This window comes from Diabrotica virgifera, chromosome 5, assembly GCF_917563875.1.
Source record: "Diabrotica virgifera virgifera chromosome 5, PGI_DIABVI_V3a".
Lineage (NCBI taxonomy): Eukaryota > Metazoa > Arthropoda > Insecta > Coleoptera > Chrysomelidae > Diabrotica > Diabrotica virgifera.
In genome coordinates, this window is record NC_065447.1 from 11,999,957 (window position 1) to 12,018,206 (window position 18,250).

An 18,250-nucleotide genomic window follows, 5' to 3' on the forward strand; every position below is an offset into this window, starting at 1 on the left:
ATATTAATTTGAAATTGTTTTTCATAGCATTTATTTGATTAGTTTTTAGAAATGTTTGCTTAGCTGTTATCAAGATGTTTTTATTTAAAGATATGAACGGATCTTTCTTGCATTTCTTTTCAGCTCATATTAGTAACACCTTTATGATGTAATTATGAATCTTATTGCAAAACATCTTCATTTATATGATTTAATAATCCATTTTTAATTTTATTTGGAATGATGGCCAATCGTTCTCCGTCACTGATCCGATAGATAGGTAACAAATGGCGGGAGTTTGAAAGTTAGCCAGCTAGCAGAAATTGAGATCAAAGGCCGAATCTGGTTATAAATGGGGCCAGATTGTGGGGGAAGTTTTTACACTTATCTTACGATTAGTCTTTGGTTGGCCGGGTCACTCGAATAAAAGAAAAGACGTGAGCGTATTTTGTAGGTTCAGCACGATTGCAGGACTCTTCCTAGCTAGTTTTGAAAAAAAAATGTAAGTAAGGAAAATTCAAGATCTGGATAACAGATAGTGGTGTTTGTAGTTGATAGTGATTGCCGTTAAAAGGAAGAGGATTTTTATAAAAGAATAGTTAGAAAAAGATTAATTTTAAAAGAATAAAAGTTGATAAGACGTATAGGGTCTCCTCCTAAGTGCTTACTTTATTGAGGTTAGCGATCAATATGGCAAATTTCTCTCTATTCTGGGCTTGTTAAGTCATTCCCTATATTGTGGGTCCAATCTCTGATGTTTCGGAGCCAGGATTTTTTCTTTCTTCCTATACCACCCCCTTAACCTTCGATTTTGCCTTCTCATATTACTTGGAGCTGTTCAAATTCCCTATGACGCATTATGTGTCCTAGGTATGACGTCTTTCTAATTTTTATTGTATTGACCAGATGAGGACGTGTGTTCATTATTTCCAGTACTTCTTCATTCATAGTTCTGCTGGTCCAGCTTATTCTTAGCATTCGGCGGTACATCCACATTTCGAATGAATTCAGTTTGTTGAAGTCATACTGTTTTAATGTTCAAGTCTCACAGCCATATAGTAATAGTGACCACACTTATGACCAATCTTATTGTGACTGATAGTTTGAGTTTACAGAAAATTTTACGCATGTTCATGAAAACAGACCTTGTTATTTCAATGCATCTTTTAATTTCTTTTGAGTGGTCTAGCTGTCTATTTAGCTCTTTGCCCAGGTCTAAAGTTTAGGGTAATCCCTGAATAAAAACTTGGCAATCATTTAAAAATTTGTATATATTAAACCGGTTTATAGCGTGCTATGCCTTTTCGTTTTTAATCGCCCCTCCTTAAGATTTTAGCAGTTTCTTCTCTTAAACATTTTTTTCCGATATCGCCTTGGAGATGCCCTTTATCCATATGGTTGCTGGTCTTCCTTGTTTTCGTTTTCTGAGGGGGTCCATTCTAACACTTTTTTGAGATTCTTCTTTCCTACATTCGTCTTATGTGTCCGCACCGTACTAGCTGTTATCTTTCGATGTTATCTATGATTGTTATTTCTGTCACCATTTGTTTCTTATGTGATCGTTTCTTAGTGTGGTCGTTTCTTATGTGATCTAGTCTAGATCTTCTTGCTGATCTCCTTCATAAATCCATCTCAGTGACTAGTAATTCAGCGTTGTACTTCAGGTTAATATGTACTGGTTTTAATATTCTGTTTTAAATCCGTTTTTTATTTTCTGTTTAATTGTTTTGCCACACTACTGAATTCAAGACTCCTATCACCTGTCTTCCCTTTACTATCACTTCTTTAATTTTTTCTTCGTCAGCATATACTCATTGCATCTTGCAATTGTCTACTGTTCCAGGTTCAGGTTCTCCGTTTCTTCCCTTCTATATCCCCTTCTATATCCTCCGTTTCTATTCCCTTGCTATATATTCAAGATCTTCCTTGTCCTGTGCAGTTACAATTTGTTCATCTGCATAGTGCAGCGTTTAGACTATCATATCTCCTATCGGTACCTAGTTCACTTCCATGGCACTTGTTCTTTCACTATCTCAGGGCTTCATCAATTTATATTATTTTATTGAATACTCTGTCGATACACAGCATCCTTGCCTTAGTTCTTTAGTGACCAGGAAACCTTTTGATATTTTCACAAGGAAAAGGAATGTTTTTCCTGTAGTTGGCTGTATACCATCAATCACAAAATTTGGAAAAGATCCTTTGTAAAAGGTATAAAATTTTATTAAAATCCCTTTAAAGGGCTACATCACAACAAAACGTTTTCGATTTTTATAAAAAATCATCAGTGTTACATAAACTGGATGCTAGCTGAGCTACAAAAGAAAAATATCCGGGTAAAAACCCTTTAAATGTAAAATGTAACATACAGTTGCCATTAACTCATTGAAATGTAAACAACTCATTTGGATCCCACGGGTTGGGAAATTTCAATACATTACCTTAGGGCATTATCCTAGTTGCCATGTGACCATCATAAGGCATTTCATTAAAGTATGCACTTTTAACGCATTTATGTTACATATATGTTATCAAGGGTTTTTACCCGGATATTTTTCTTTTGTGGCTCAGCTGGCATCCAGTTTATCTAACACTGATGATGATTTTTTATAAAAATCGAAAACGTTTTGTTGTGATGTAGCCCTTTAAAGGGATTTTAATAAAATTTTATACCTTTTACAAAGGATTTTTTTCAAATTTTTTGATATTTTTTTTCCAGTTTATTTTGGATGTCGAGTTTTTGCATAGTTCTTCCAGTGTATCTGTTCTGTATAATAGATACATTTATGCTGTTTTTTCCTAGTACTTCTTATAGTCTATTAATGGGTACCGTGTCATACGCCTTCGTGATCTACCATAACTACAGGCAACAACTCTTCGGCTCTTCTAGCCAACGTTTCTTCTGTACCTGCCCTAAAGCTACTTTATTCCTCTGATTCGTATGGATGGTGTTCTTCACATATGAGCTCTTTTAAAAATTGTTCCGTACAGTCTAAACATTGTTTATTCGTAAAATATGGAAACGGAAAATAAAATCACATTTGTTCTAGTTACAAAGAAATATAAGATAGGTACGAATTAGATAAAGCTTTACGTGACATGATTGTCATGGGCATAAAACACAAAGAATTGAGAGAAAAATTATTCGTTCCAAAACTCAGATAAAATGTGTTCTGGATATGTAGGTATAAGTGGAGCTAGTGAATTGTCAAAGTTGCATCTGAAAAATGTTAACAACAGTTAACAGGGAATATAGATGCTGTAAAATACATCAGAATTATAAAAGGTTAGAGGATTCTACAGACGACAAAGAAAAAATTTATTCTTCTTCTTCTTGAGTGACTTTACAAGTCGGGATGAGTCTTCGCCACATCCACTATGGCCCACTATCTTCTACGATCTTGCGCTTCTCATTGTTGTACCCCAATCCGAGATAAATCGGCTTCAACATCATCCTTCCACCTTTTTCTGGGATGGCCTACTGATCTATCGTCTGGTCTCTCAAAAAAAAACTTTCTTTAACTTCCGGAGTCTTCCTACGATCTTCCCACATGACTTACCCATCTTATCCGGTTAACTTTTGTATGTCAGACGATGTTTTCAGTATCTTGTCACTTCATCTGTTTGAGGGCCAAATATAATTCTGAGAACCTTCCTTTCAATTACCAGCAGGATTTTTATTAGATCTAGAAAGTGATTCTATTGTTACAAAAAAAATACAGTATTAAATTCGTTTATATTTTATTCAATGCACAGTTAACACACTAATCATCTTCGTCTTCCTCTCCTGATTCACCAAATACTTCCTCGTCCCTAGCTAACTGACTAGACAACATCTTAATCCCTTCAAACATCGACCTAGAGTGTGGCTCAGCAGGTAAAACATCGTCCAGCTGAAACACTTTTGGAATCATTGGAGGTGGTGGAGGAGGAGGAACAGGAGATATGGGTTGTTCAACAACGGACAAACTAGCTACAGCTGCATTTGCGCCATTATCGACTTCTTTATTGTCTTCATTTTTTACGTCACATTTTAATTCATCCAAATTAAAACAAGGCACTTCTTCCTTTTCAACAATCTCTTTGAGGTCAACACTTCCTCTTTTTTTCTTGGCTTCTATAAACCTCTCATGTTTCTTCAAAGATTGCTGTAATTCAGCCAACATCAAGCCTAAGTAAGCAGACGATTCATCTTTATGGCTTCTTGATTCCTCTACAGATTCTTCGTAATCTTTGTCCAAGTACAGCTCATAATTTTCTTCAACAACATTGACATCATCGTCGTAGTTGATGGTAGGAAGCTTTGCTGTGTTGCTGTTCACTTGTATCACTTTTGCTTCCTCAGCTGGTATTTTCTGAGACGTTAAAATACCATATAATCGACACAGTAAATCAACCGATTCATATGCTGCGTATGTATGATTTCTAAGATCTAGAAGAGCTGTATCTAGGTGCTCAGAAGATTCACTTTCACTAACTTCTAAACGAGTTAAAATAGTTTGAGATTTTTCGTAAATTATCGATATATTATCTAAAGCTGACATCAAAGTATTTTGCAGCTTATTCGATATGATTGGCTTGTCATTTTTGGCCGTTCTGATTTGTTGTAATGTATGAACAGAACTACGCAAACTAGCAAACGATTTTCTCGTTACTTCGTAGTGATTTTTTAAAAAACGCAACAAAGAATCTAGTGTTACATCAAATAAGGTATTTACAGCTGCTGCATCAAGCTTGTTATTTGGACCAAGAGATACGGTACTAATATAGCTAAGTAACTTTGATATTATCCAAATATGAAGATCCTGTACTTGAATTATGAATTTTAATCCATCTTCTATATTTTCAAGTTGTACTTTGTCTAAAGGTTTGAAGTCTTTAAATAAGTTAAAATCGTCTTTTAGGTTATCAGAATAGTTCGTAAGGATTTCCAAATTATTCATGATGGTTACGACAAACATTTTTTCGTCGTCCCTCATATTTTTCAAAAATTCGTGAGTTTGTATGTTGTAGCCTTGAAAGAACTCATTTTGGCTTTTGTCTTTTATATCAATTCTCGTTTTTAAATATTTTTTTATAGAACTATTCAGTGTGTTGATCTTTTTCGAAATATTTACTACATTTTCCACAATTTCTTTTCTGTTTGTGATTTTGCGAGACTGTTTTACTTCTACCACAGTTGCTACAGTCGCCATCATTGTTGAAGGTAATACGAGCCATTTTGTGAATCTGTTAGCTAACACAAGGCTTCCCACAAATGAGGCTAGGCCTATTCTAAAAAATAAAGATGGAGTATAGACTGGAAATGTGATTGAGGGATCGTGTTTGTAAAAGTTTATCAGAATTTGCAAATCTTCATCTAGTAGTAATCCTGACTGCAATATGGTGCTTGCACTGGTGGCTAGTAGTGCCTTGTGGTAGTGGGATAATGAATTTTGTTCTACGTTCATGGTGGATCTGAAACCAAATATGAAGTTTCAGTTCGATTTTTTTCTTAATACTTTTGGAAATAAACTGCACACATACGTGATTTAGTGAGCTCGCACCTCGCACACCAAAGCAATATCCCTACATCGCATAACATACATTGCGGAAAGATACGCAATGAGTGTCACATCTGGTTTTCGGTGAATTTTCGGGAACTTTCGGTGGACTTTCGTTCACCGAAACCCAGATGTGACACTCAATGCGTATCTTTCCGCAATGTATGTTATGCGATGTAGGGATATTGCTTTGGTGTGCGAGCTCGCTTAGAGTTAACACTTCAACTAAAATCACTTTTCTCAAAAAAAAAACGTCAAAATTTGACGAGCATAAGATCAACTGAATTCAAGATATCAACAAAAAATTCAAACAAAAAAGTTCCAAGTGATGTGACGAAGTCTAAACACTATTAAAAATAATTAAATATGCTTACACTTAAGATAATTCTGAACAAAAATATCGATTAGTACTTTTTGTGTAGAACGAACTGTTCTCACAGGAACAACGTTTGAAGCGACCGCCGATTCTGAATGTAGCTACGGGCGCGAAATTAATTTTTTAAATAGAATTTGTATCAACTTGACGGTAAAAAATCGATATCTTTTAGTGTCCTATTGACAAAAATTGAAATGCGTTTTAAAGTGAGGGTGGGCGAATATTTATTATGTACCTAGGTACCGTATTGGTCAGACATGTAAGGAAGAAACTGAAATCAACCTGAGACTGACAAAGAGCAACAGACGTGCTGAACAAATTGAACAAAATGAACAAAATAATTAAGGCCAAATATATATCTCGTAGTACAAAAATAAAAGTATACAAAACTATAGTCCGTCCGCTATAACTTTTCCCATGCGGTACGATTCATTTTCAATCAAATTAAGTCACAACATAAATTGAAACGAAAGTCGATGTGTATATACATTTTGTATACTGTATACTATATACTACACACATCGGCGTACGTTTCACTTTCTGTTTTGACTTAATTTGATTGAAAATGAATTGTACCGCATGGGAAAAGTTATAGCGGACCGACTATACATATAACTAGACCCACAATGCTACACGCTGCCGAGACATGGACTATGAACAAAAGTAGACAGAACAAATGGGAAGCATGAGAAAGAAATATACTTCACAGATTGTTGGGTAGAAAAGTAGTCTCCAACAAAAGCAGTAAAAGAACGTAGACTATAATAGATCGGGCAGCTAGAAAGAATACGAAGTAATAGACAAGTCAAGAATATAGCTTGGAGAGTACCTGAGGACAATAAAAAAGAGAGAAAAACCAAGAAAAAAGACCAAGGAAGAAATGGAGAGATGTAGTCATAGAATATGTCAGAGATATGGGAATGAGAGATTGAAAGCTGACAGCTAAAGAGAGAAAACTATCTTCTTGCAGTACCGTCTCCTATCGGAGATTGGCCACCATCACAGCAATCTTAACTTTGTTTCTGCAGCTCTGAACAACTGTATTGAACTGCACCCATACCACTCCCTTAAATTTCGCAGCCAGAAAATCCTCCTACGTCCAACATTTCCCGAGATTTTTCCTTGGATTATGAGTCTTAGCAGAGAGTACTTTTCTCCTCTCATTATGTGGCCTAGATATTCCCGTTTTTTCGTTTGTATGGTTTTTATGACTTCGCATTCCTTCCCCATCTTCAGCAAAACATCCTGATTTGTTACTCTTTCTGTCCATGGTATTTTCCATTCTCCTGTTACACCACATCTCGAATGCCTCAATGTTTTTGATGTTTATCTTTTTCAGTGTCCAAGCTTACATGCCGTACAACAGAACGGAGAAAACATGGCACCTTAACATTCTTGTTCTTAAGTTTATATTTATGTCCCGGCTGCATAGGAACTTTTTCAGTTTGACAAACGATTGTCTCTCTGGCTCTATTCGCCTCTTGATTTCTCTTGTCTGGTCATTAGTATCAGTGAAGCAAATCCCTAAATATTAATTTGTAGGACGTAACTCTTTCAACTGGATGATTATTTATGGTTAAATTCACATTGGTGTATAACTTCTTCGTTACAATCATGAATTTAGTCTTTTTGATGTTCAAAAATTGTAAGAAAAAATGTAAGAAATTAGACGTCTATAGACGTTCTGTATAAAAATTTAAAAAATATATAAAAATGAAGACACTGCTTACAAACAAAGACCTTCAGTTGCCTCTCAGATTGAGGGCTATAAGATGCTACATATTTTCTATATTGCTATACGGAATGGAAGCTTGGACATTGAAGAGACAACACATAAGAAAAATAGAAGCGTTCGAAATGTGGTGTTACAGAAGAATATTGAAAATTCAGTGGGTTCAAAGGATTAGCAATGATGAAGTGCTACGACGTTTAAATAAGGAGTTAGAAATTATGAAGAGTATAAAAACTAGAAAACTGGAATATTTGGGTCACATTACCAGAGGAGAAAAATACGAGTTGCTGAGAATTATTATGCAAGGAAGGATCCAAGGAAGAAGAAGCATAGGAAGAAGACGCATCTCCTGGCTAAGGAACCTTAGATAATGGTTTAACTGTAGTTCATTACAACTGTTCAGAGCAGCAGCCAACAAAGTGACCATAGCCATTATGATATCCAACCTCCGATAGGAGAGGGAACTTTAAGAAGAAGAAGAAGACGTTCTGTCCGTCAACGTGTTAAAGTAATTAATATTGTATTAAATAATTCGAAGAAATTCCAGTGAAGTTGATGTTGAGTTTTTAAGAGGAGCATATATTCAATTAATTTACGCTCAACTATAATTACCTCGTATATAATGCAAACTAGACCATATAAACTCAACTTAAATTGCAAAATACCTCTTCCCTTTGTTCCAATTAATTAAAGAACTTTTCAAACTCCCCTTGTAACATGCCCAATTAAACAACACTAAATAGTCCGTGCAATTAGCTGGAGCTAGCCAATCTACATAAAGGAAATTAAAATCAGATAACTATACCACAAATTATACAAATTACAACTTCTAAAATAACAAAACAAATTAATAATAATATGTATCTAGATTAGAAAGTGAGGTTATGCTACAATATCAATACTGCCCAGATAATGTATCAGCAAACAGTAAACAATTTTAAAATGACTTACCTTCGTTAATAATTCAAAAGATATTTGACATTGTGTATAAACATTAAACAAATTGTAAATATGATAATGATTTTATCAATTTTACATCATTTCTATAGTTGGAATCGAACCGGTGAAATGCCGAGTGCCGGTTGCCGGTGTTTCCACATTACGTAGAGAGAGAGACTGGATCCTCCTACAACGTTGCCAAATTTAAGATTTCTCAGAATATTTTTTGTGATTATCTCGCCAAAACTTAGAAGTTACATTAACAAAGTTAGTAGAGAGTTCGTAGGAGTACCTAGTTGATTTACCTATAGGGTACAAATATCACTCGAGAATGTTTTTACATGTTGAATGGGTTGCATGTGAGAGTTCATTTTAAATGAAGTAAAAGACATACGTACTCTCAATCATTTAATTGTGTACTTCCGACGACCGGTTTCGCTCTCTATGGGTTGCAGAGCATCATCAGGTCAACGGTTACAAGTCACTAAATGCTACAAATAAAAACCAGAGTTAGAACAATGTCTGGTTATAAAAGATGCTAAAGATCCATAAGATCAAGCCAATGTTGAACAACATACATAAAAATGGTAAAAACAGCAGACAAATACATATGCATGTAAAAACGTAATGTTTTTACAGTTTATTTTTGCATAATAATATGTACTATGGTCTGTTTTTAAACCAAGAGGAGTAATTCAAATTTACCGCGCCGTAATGCTTGTTTGTAATTGGTCCAACATCAGGCAAGTTTACTACACTCTTATAAAATTTTGACACTAATGACATTTATGAAATTTTGACACAACTGGCATTTCATAGCTTAATTAAGTTATATCGACAATTTTTTGTGTTTTCTGCGTTATTCTTTTAATTTTTAGATTTTTAGTCTACGTTTATTTAAAAAACAGTTGTTTTTAGAACCCTTAGCGACGTATTAGTATAATATAATATGTATGGGTTACCGTTGAAGGCCGATTGGATCAACCAAAAAGGAAGATGTATTTGGTGATTTTTTTAGTGACTTTATTCGGTGTGAATCTGTCTTTTTAGTTTACTTCTCCTGGTTTAAAAACACACTATAGTTAGTTTAGGATTTCCATTAATGCCAAATCATCCATATAACAGAGATAATTAAACTTCATAAACAACGAGTCCTATTGGAGGAGGTTTATATTTTTGATTAGATTTTTAAGAAAATATTGATTTGAATATTTTCACCTTCCAGACGATCCAATACGATTTATTCTAAATTTTGGAAAAGGTCCAATATCTCGAGAAACTCAGTTTCAAAGAAAAACAATTAAAAAACATGTGTTTTGTAAAAAAAAACATCGAATGACACTAAACACGTTTCTTAATGTTGTTTTGAAGCTATTTCCTTGTAGCATTTGTGCAATCAACTATTTTAAATGGGAAATAAGCCACAATTTAACTAAAAAACAATTTTATTAACATTTCGACGTCCGTTGACGACATCCGATGTGGACGTCGAAACGTTAACAAAATAATTTGTTTAGTTAAATTGTGGCTTGTTTCCCATTTAGAATAGTTGAACACTAAACACGACCCCCCAACCCCACCCCCTGAGGTTGGAAGGGGCAACTGAGGTATCTTAAATGCAAACCCCCCATTTTATTGCAGATTTGGATTCTGTATTCAGTACCATAAAAATTTCCAGCTTGATGAACCTCTAGGGTTAACTATAATTACGAAAAAATCAACTTTTTTTTATGAAAATATTTGATTTAATTAAAATAATATGCTATGTTTTAATATTGTTTAATTCTTGATGGATGGGTTTGTTAAGTATCATGAAAAATAAGATTTAAAATGATGACATTTTGAAAAATAAAAATACTATCAGTAACATATTTTTATTTCACAAATTATAGTCAATAAGAGGCAAGTATAACTCGTTTTAATAATGTGCATTGCCACCACGGTTCTAGATAACACTCATCATTCGATTTGACATAGAACTAATCATGTTTAGATGTTCCTTTGGGATAAAGTGGCCCATTCTTCGATGGAAGCATTTCAAAGCTCTTCACATGTTGTTGAAGCAGATATGACGTCTTACACGCCTTTGGAGAAGCCTCCATATATGCTCAATAGGGTTAAGGTCTGGACTTTAAGGACATCAGTCCATTTTTGGAATACCAACATCTTCAAGATTCTGTAGTACAATCCTTGCCGTGTGGTCTCGCATTATCTTGCATTAGCAGAAAACTATTGCAAATAAACCCCCGGCCGAATACAGGCAGCGTAACATTACCCAGCTCTTCTGTAGATCTCATTTCGACCATCTTTATCATAAATTAGTAATAATAATTTACAACACTTATTCGCAAACAACACTTTTTCCCAATCGCTCGTTGTCCAAATGAGATGTGTTCAGGGGCAAATTCAAGTCCCCATCTTTTGTGGGCAGCAGTAACTAGTTACCCGTTGCTGGACTGCAAGCTGTCAAACATTGTGCTCTTAACCTGCTTCGAATACTGAACTTGGGCTTGCTGAATATGCCTTTGTAGCATTGTATCAGTTAGTGTTGCAAAAGTGTGAACGCGATCTTTTCTGACTGTTGTGTCATTGGTAAGTTTTCTGCACAGTTTACAAATCTGCACAATGATGAACATTTAATTATCTTGGTACATCCCTTTGACTTGCTCCATTTTACAGCAATGTAACAATCTGAACAGACTTTCGATATTTTCATCGTTATTATATATGTTATAGTCAAAGCCCGAATTTCAGGCACTCCTAGGTTTGACTAGGCAATCCTCAGGTCTGACTGACGCTCTTAGTCAAAGCCCGAAATAAATTACAGTTTCGGCCTTTGACTAGTCAATCCTAGGAGAGACTAAGTTGGTCAGGCAAAGGTCGAAATTTAATTTTATAAAATCGGAGTTTGACTAGTCAAACTCCGATCAGCTATTAAAATGTCGTAATTTGTTAGATTAGGTTTAAGAAAACACCATTTTTTAATTTTAATGTTTATTATTTTTATATTGTCGTAATTAAAATAAAAAAAATAGTGTTTATTCTCACATGTTGAGGCATTATGGCATTTAGAGTTGCACACTGCGTTAGACCTTCTACACTTACATAATTTTGAAGAGCATTTCTTATTGCAGTAGCATTTTATAAAACCTTCTCCTCCAAATTTAGAATCTTTTGTACTAATTTCTCTTAGAATCAGCTTAACGTCTGGAACATCTTCGAAATTAAGAAAATTGTCTTGTGTATGATACCCAAAATATTGCGAGCATCTTATCTTCTTTGACTCTATCAAAGTTGGGGAAATTGAAGGATTTTTTTTTTACTTAATTGTTTCATAGCATTAGCCTGGGCATGAAGACCTTCAATCGCCTTTCCTTTATTTATTTTAACCTTTTTTGTCTGTGAACAACGCATGCATGTAACTTTTCTTTCAAAACCTTCATAGTATGCACCAAGTGTGCTGTCAGCGCACACAACATGTAACCTGATTACAAATTATGCACGTTTGTGCGTCAGAGCTCTCTTTTTGACAAATACAACAAACCACATCTGAAGAACTAATCTGAATTATTTCACAATTTTCTTCCTCTCCTAATGACGACGGTCCAGGGGCTCCGTTAGTATTTTGGTGATTCTTAGTTTTTCTTATTGATTTGCTTTATTCTTATTTCTTTATTCTTAAGATTGCTTAGATTGAAATATCTTATTTCACAGTTGACGATGACACTCCCATTCCATCTGTTTGCACTAAAATAAAATTCATATTTATACTTTTAGCCAAACAGAGTAGGAAAAATAAAAGAATTTTGAAAGGATTTTAAGAAAGAGTTAGAAGAAAGAAAGAATTTTGACAGATTCAGAGTAGGAAACGTATGTACATACACAAAATTTCCTACCTTACAATATTAACAGCTCAAATAAAGTTTTTAAATAATAATGAGTTCTGAGAATTTTATAGTTTAATGTTTAATAGGTTTAGCGAATTTGTTTATTCTCTTTGCAGACTCAGTCTAGCTACTCAGCACACGTGATAATTAATTTAATTTAATTAACATAAAACAAATTAAAAGAAAATGGAGAAATATATAAAATTTCTTAAATTTTGTGGGTGGCTCTTTTTCTCTGACGCGCAGTCTTTATTATAATCAAGTATATTCCGTACACACCGGCAACACCGCGTGATCGATCCTATCCGGAGTGGGAGCGGAACAGCTGATCATGGCGCCTTGGCTTCGATCGCCTTCGCCTTTGTGGAGAATACAAGTGTTATTTGAATTTGGATTTTGAATTCCTCCTTCGCCACCAAAGCGGCGACCGGCGACGATTTGTTTGTTGGCAGTTGGCACTGCTCGCTTGACCGATTTTAGATTCGGTTGGAGCTTTTTACGCTAGGCCAGGGAGAGTTTGCATTTTCGGCCAAGAAGTTCACGCAGTTAGCGAAGTTTCAAGTGAGTATTTGTATACGAGGGAGAATCGGAAAGATGCCATTCAATACAGTATTGTAATTACAAGAGTAATAATTAGTATGTACTCGACTTATCTACAACGACTGTAAGCAGTAGACTACTTCTAAACTACAATACTCTATACAGGGTGTTTTACGACAAGATTACACTATACAGGGTGAGTCACCACTAACGCGACGGAAGATTACAGCGAAATGGTAAAAGATTTGAAAAAAAATTTAATTCAATAGTTTGTAAGTTGATAAAAGCTACATTTTAAAATTATTTTGAAATATACAGGGTGTCCCAATAAATGGCGGCGTATCAAAGTTATATTTTTCTTATGGATCACCATGTATTTTATTGAATTTTTTAATTGTCCGCAAAAAATAAGGTATATTCATAAGGCTTCCCTATAATACCTATGTACAGAGTGTTCTGAGTTATGTTGACTTTTCTTTAAATGTAAAGTTTTAAAAGAAGGCTTATTCTCAAGTTATTTATGAAATTATAAAAACATTACTTTTACATCTAAATAGTTGGATATTGGTTGAATGTATTCCATGATTAATTATTACACATTTGTCTACATGGTGTTAAAAATTTACAGTTTCATTAGTGTAGTATTCAATGTGTCATATGATGCTTATTTTAAATGAAACACCATGTATATTAATAAATAATTATACTAAAAAAATTTACCTCTTTCGAATGGTATATGGATGTCCTATAACTAGGTGTCATAGTTTTTGCGTAATTTAGATTTATTTAAATTCTTAATCTGTAAATCAATTTTAAATTAAAAGATGTAGTTAATTAATGTCATTGTATTACATTGTCAGTTTATGACAGTACGGTCTGGTAATTATCAAAACTATAAACATCGGTGTATGATATTCAAATTTTTTTTTACTTAAAAATGGCTTTAATTTAATTGTTCCTAAAAATGAATAATCACGATATTTATGAAAGAGTAGACATGCTACTTTTCATTGGGGAATATTTTTAAAATTGTCTCTTAGCTTCTAAAGTTTACGCTTAAAGGTATCCTGATAGAAGACACCCAAAAAATGATGGTTTTGAGAGATTTCTCGATAGATTCCGTGCTACTGGTAATGTTGCATAGGTACGAAAAGTTAAGGTGTTCCATAAGAAAAAATATAACTTTGATACGCCGCCATTTATTGGGACACCCTGTATATTTCAAAATAATTTTAAAATGTAGCTTTTATTAACTTACAAACTACTCAATTTAATTTTTTTTCAAATTTTTTACCATTTCGCTGTAATCTTCCGTCGCCTTAGTGGTGACTCACCCATATGTAGGGTGTAACAAAAAGAAACGTCATAATATAAATCACATATTCTGGACCAAAAATAGATCGATTGAACCTAACTTAACTTGTGCACATAAAAAAAATTAGAGCCCTTTGAAGATACAACATGAAAATCGATTTTTTCCAATATATCGAAAACTGTTAGAGATTTTTTATTGAAAATGGACATATGGCATTCTTATGGCAGGATCATCTTAAAAAATTAACAATGAAATGTGTGTCACAATTAATGTGTCAAAACTTGTCAAAGTTATCACCATGAGCAGGTGATAATATTCAAATATGGCAATATATGGTGGCAAATATTCAGACAAAGATATTAATATCAATATTAGTTAAAATTATTTAAAAATACAGTTTTATTCATGAAATAATCTTACCGAATTACGCTCGAGCTCTTATGCCGATTTGTATTGCCCTAGTGACAATTTTAGATTAGATGCAGAACTAAAGCTTATTTTGGTTCATTTTGACAATAACAATTATTGTCAAAACTAGAAAACTCATAGTAAATAAACAGAAACAAGATACTTAAATTTATTCCCAGTATAATATAATGTAAATAGATTATTCCCAGTATAATAATAATTTGATTGGACAGAATTATACACGTGATGAAAAATCTTACTACACGATTGGAAATGTGTCTATTTACGATTGTACAATAATTATTCAATTGTTAACAGCATCATCGTGCCGTAATCCCGTCATCCTTTGCCAAATCCCTCTGTCCAAGGCATCTTCTTGTAAATTGCGGTCATACATTAGAAAAAAAAAATCATTAAGAAAATAATCGCTGAAATTTTAATTTTTATAGGTTTATTGGTCAAAATTTCTATGAATGAAACAATCATATTAAATTCCTTTCATCATATCTAGACAATTATTTGCAGACTATCTTCATTTTTGGCTATCAATGCTCGTCGTCTGCGTAACAGAGTATGTTTACTTCGTTGTTTCCCATTCTATATCCTTTTCCTTTGTCGACGTTTTTGATGATTCCATCCATGATTAAATTGAAGAGCATAGGACTCAATGAGTCCCTATCTTATACCGCTGCCTATATCTGTAGGTTCTGTAAATTGTTCATCTATTCTGAATTTCATTTTGTTGTTTTGGTAGATGTTTTCAGTGGTTTACTGTAAAGAGACCAAAATTATTAGACCAAAAGCAGTAGACCGAAAGCAGCAGACTGAACTCAATAGACCGAAAAGCACTTTACCGAAACCTCACTAGACCGAACAGCAGGAGACCGAAAAGCAGTAGGTCCATAATACAAGGTGCTCAAACAGGATCGTAATCTGAGCAAATGTAACACCAACCTCCCTTAACTCTTTATCCATCATGGTTGTTGTCACAATCACTAAATGCAAATTAGAAGCAAATAAAATATATCCTTATTTGTATTTTTTCTTTTACTTGTCGCAGTAAAAGAGATAAGACAAATGTGATTACAGCTAAATGTTATTTGGATGGTTATTAGAAATAGTTAAAATGGTGTTAACGTCACTCTATCCTTAATTTATTTTTACCTTCACTAATTTGTTTAACAGATGAAAATTATTTCTTATCAGACTGTACAGTAAAGTACTGTACTGTACACAGTCTATATATAAAATAATACAAAAAAAACACAATAAACAATAAGACAGATATACAAAATTTTAGCATAATTTACTGAAATGTTTTTAAATTTATGTACCATTTCGGTCTAATGCTGTTCGGTCTAGTGAGGTTTCGGTAAAGTGCTTTTCGGTCCAATGAGTTCGGTCTAATGATTTCGGTCTAATTGTCGTGTAGCGTTTTCAGTAGTTTTTATGATATCTACGGGACTGTTGTATATACAGGAGATGATTACATCTTTGAGTCTTACTCTGTCAATTGTCATTGTTGCCAATGTTCATTAGTCCTTGTAGAATTTTAGTTTTTTTCGGGTAATATTTAACAAGTTGATAATGTATGTAACTATTTAGTTTGCTGGCTGCTTTTTATCTCATTTTTCGAATAGTAGAACTGGTTCTGGCTGATTTTTATCTCATTTTTTTGAATAGTAGAATTAGTTTGCTCGTTCTCCATTCTTGCGGTATTTTATTGTGTTTTATGATTTTGTTAATTAATGTTGTTAATTGTTCTGTCATTGCTGCTCCACAATTTTTGTATCATCTTTTTTGTCGTATTTTTTATCGTGCTTTCAAACTGGAAACGTTGGCGTTAAATAGGTTTTAAAGTAGTCGTGCAAACAAATTATATCTTGTATCTGTGTTGTTGTTTCCAACACAATCTATTTATGGAATTTATCAGTATGACATATTAGACAAAAATATCCGGCTCACTTTTTAAAGTTTGCAGTTACCCGGCTCAGACTAGGAACATAATGACGACGTTCAAAAATAAGTGGTATTGACAATTACAAGAATAAAATTACAATATCTGGTAAATATTAGATACACGTTGTAATAAGTCAACTGTTGCAAGTGATTATGTAAGTAAAGAAGTAAGCGCAGCATATGAGGGAGAAGAATGTCTTGATTGAGAAACCTCGGTAATCGTTCCGTTGCAGTTCTATTCAACAACTGTTACCAGCAGCAGCCTCCAGGGTCAGAATTGCCATGATAATAGCCAACCTTTAAAGCGAATATCGCATATGAAGAGGAAGAATACAGAAGAGTTACGGTTTTTTTAATTAGTCGTGGAAGCTAATTTTATCTTACTTACTTACTCCGTGGAGTTACAACCCGTCGTGGGTTTCAGGCTACTCGTCAACATGCTTCCATTCCTCTTTCCTTTGAGCAATCTTTGTCCAATTCTCCACACCCATAGCTTTAATTCCTCGTGCTATATTATCTCGCCACCGGAAACGATAGCGTTCAGGTGGTCTTCTTCCAGATAGGACTTCTTGCCATACTAGCCTTACTCCTTATCTAACAATAAAACACTGAAAACTTTTTTTTTCGATACTTCCACAAAATTTAATATAAAACATGTGACTACAGCTGTTTCGGTAGAGTGCAGTATTTCATTGTTAGATAAAATGAACTTCCATTAACTAACGGTGGTAAATCCATCAATTATTACTAATCCTTCGTCAGAATACCTTCGACAAATTTCTGAGGTTTACTGCCCATTGGAGTCTTCTGGACTCCATTTATTTTATTTTATTTTGCATCTGGATATAGTTCTTCAAGCTCTTTGTTAGTTTTTATCCTATTTTGTCCTTCCGCTTCATCAAGACCATGCCCAAAGATCTTTCTTAGAATTTTTCTTTCCCAAACACGTAGTGTCTCTTCGTTTGCCTTTATTATCATCCACGTGTAATTACCATACACTATTACGGGCGTATGTATGTTTTATATAGTATCCTTTTATGTCTTGTTAAGTAGTTGTTTCGATTTTATAAGGCTTTCAAGGTCATAAAGACATATTACTTTGGGCTAATTAGCAAAATATAAGGAAAAGTTATTTACCGGCAATTTTATTGCTGGAATCGAATCTTATGATTGTATATATTAATAATATAAGTATGCAAAGTCCGCAGATAGTGGGCTACTTTTCTTATAAACAAAATGGCGCCAGAAAATCGTTTTTTTTTTCAATTTTTGCTCTATAACTCCAAATATTTTAACTTTACACGAAAAACACCCAAATAAATATTCACCGTAATTTAATTCTGCATAAAGACGTGTTTTTCCCGATATACTTCGAAGAAAATTTTCCCCGGAAAATGTGGATTTTTCCAACAAAATCTTTAATTTTCAACTAAAATTTTAGATAGTAATTGTTTATCAATAATTAAATAGCTTGGTAAGCTCTTTCCGTTTAGATTATAATAATTCCAGAAGCCAATGGAAGTTGAATGAACAGTTTAGTAACAATTGAATTGTTAATTAAAAATTTACGCT

General features: G+C 33.8%; 1 protein-coding gene across 1 annotated transcript; it reads right to left on the reverse strand.

The window, feature by feature from the left end:
- Nucleotides 1-3,703: 3,703 nt before the first annotated feature.
- On the reverse strand, nucleotides 3,704-8,748 carry LOC114333637 (uncharacterized). The gene is made up of 2 exons (XM_028283605.2): nucleotides 8,582-8,748; nucleotides 3,704-5,436 (listed from the first exon to the last, which is right to left on the reverse strand). Exon 2 carries the CDS (start codon nucleotides 5,427-5,429, stop codon nucleotides 3,744-3,746), a length of 1,686 nt encoding a protein of 561 aa, XP_028139406.2. The 5' UTR covers nucleotides 5,430-5,436; nucleotides 8,582-8,748; the 3' UTR covers nucleotides 3,704-3,743.
- Nucleotides 8,749-18,250: the final 9,502 nt, after the last annotated feature.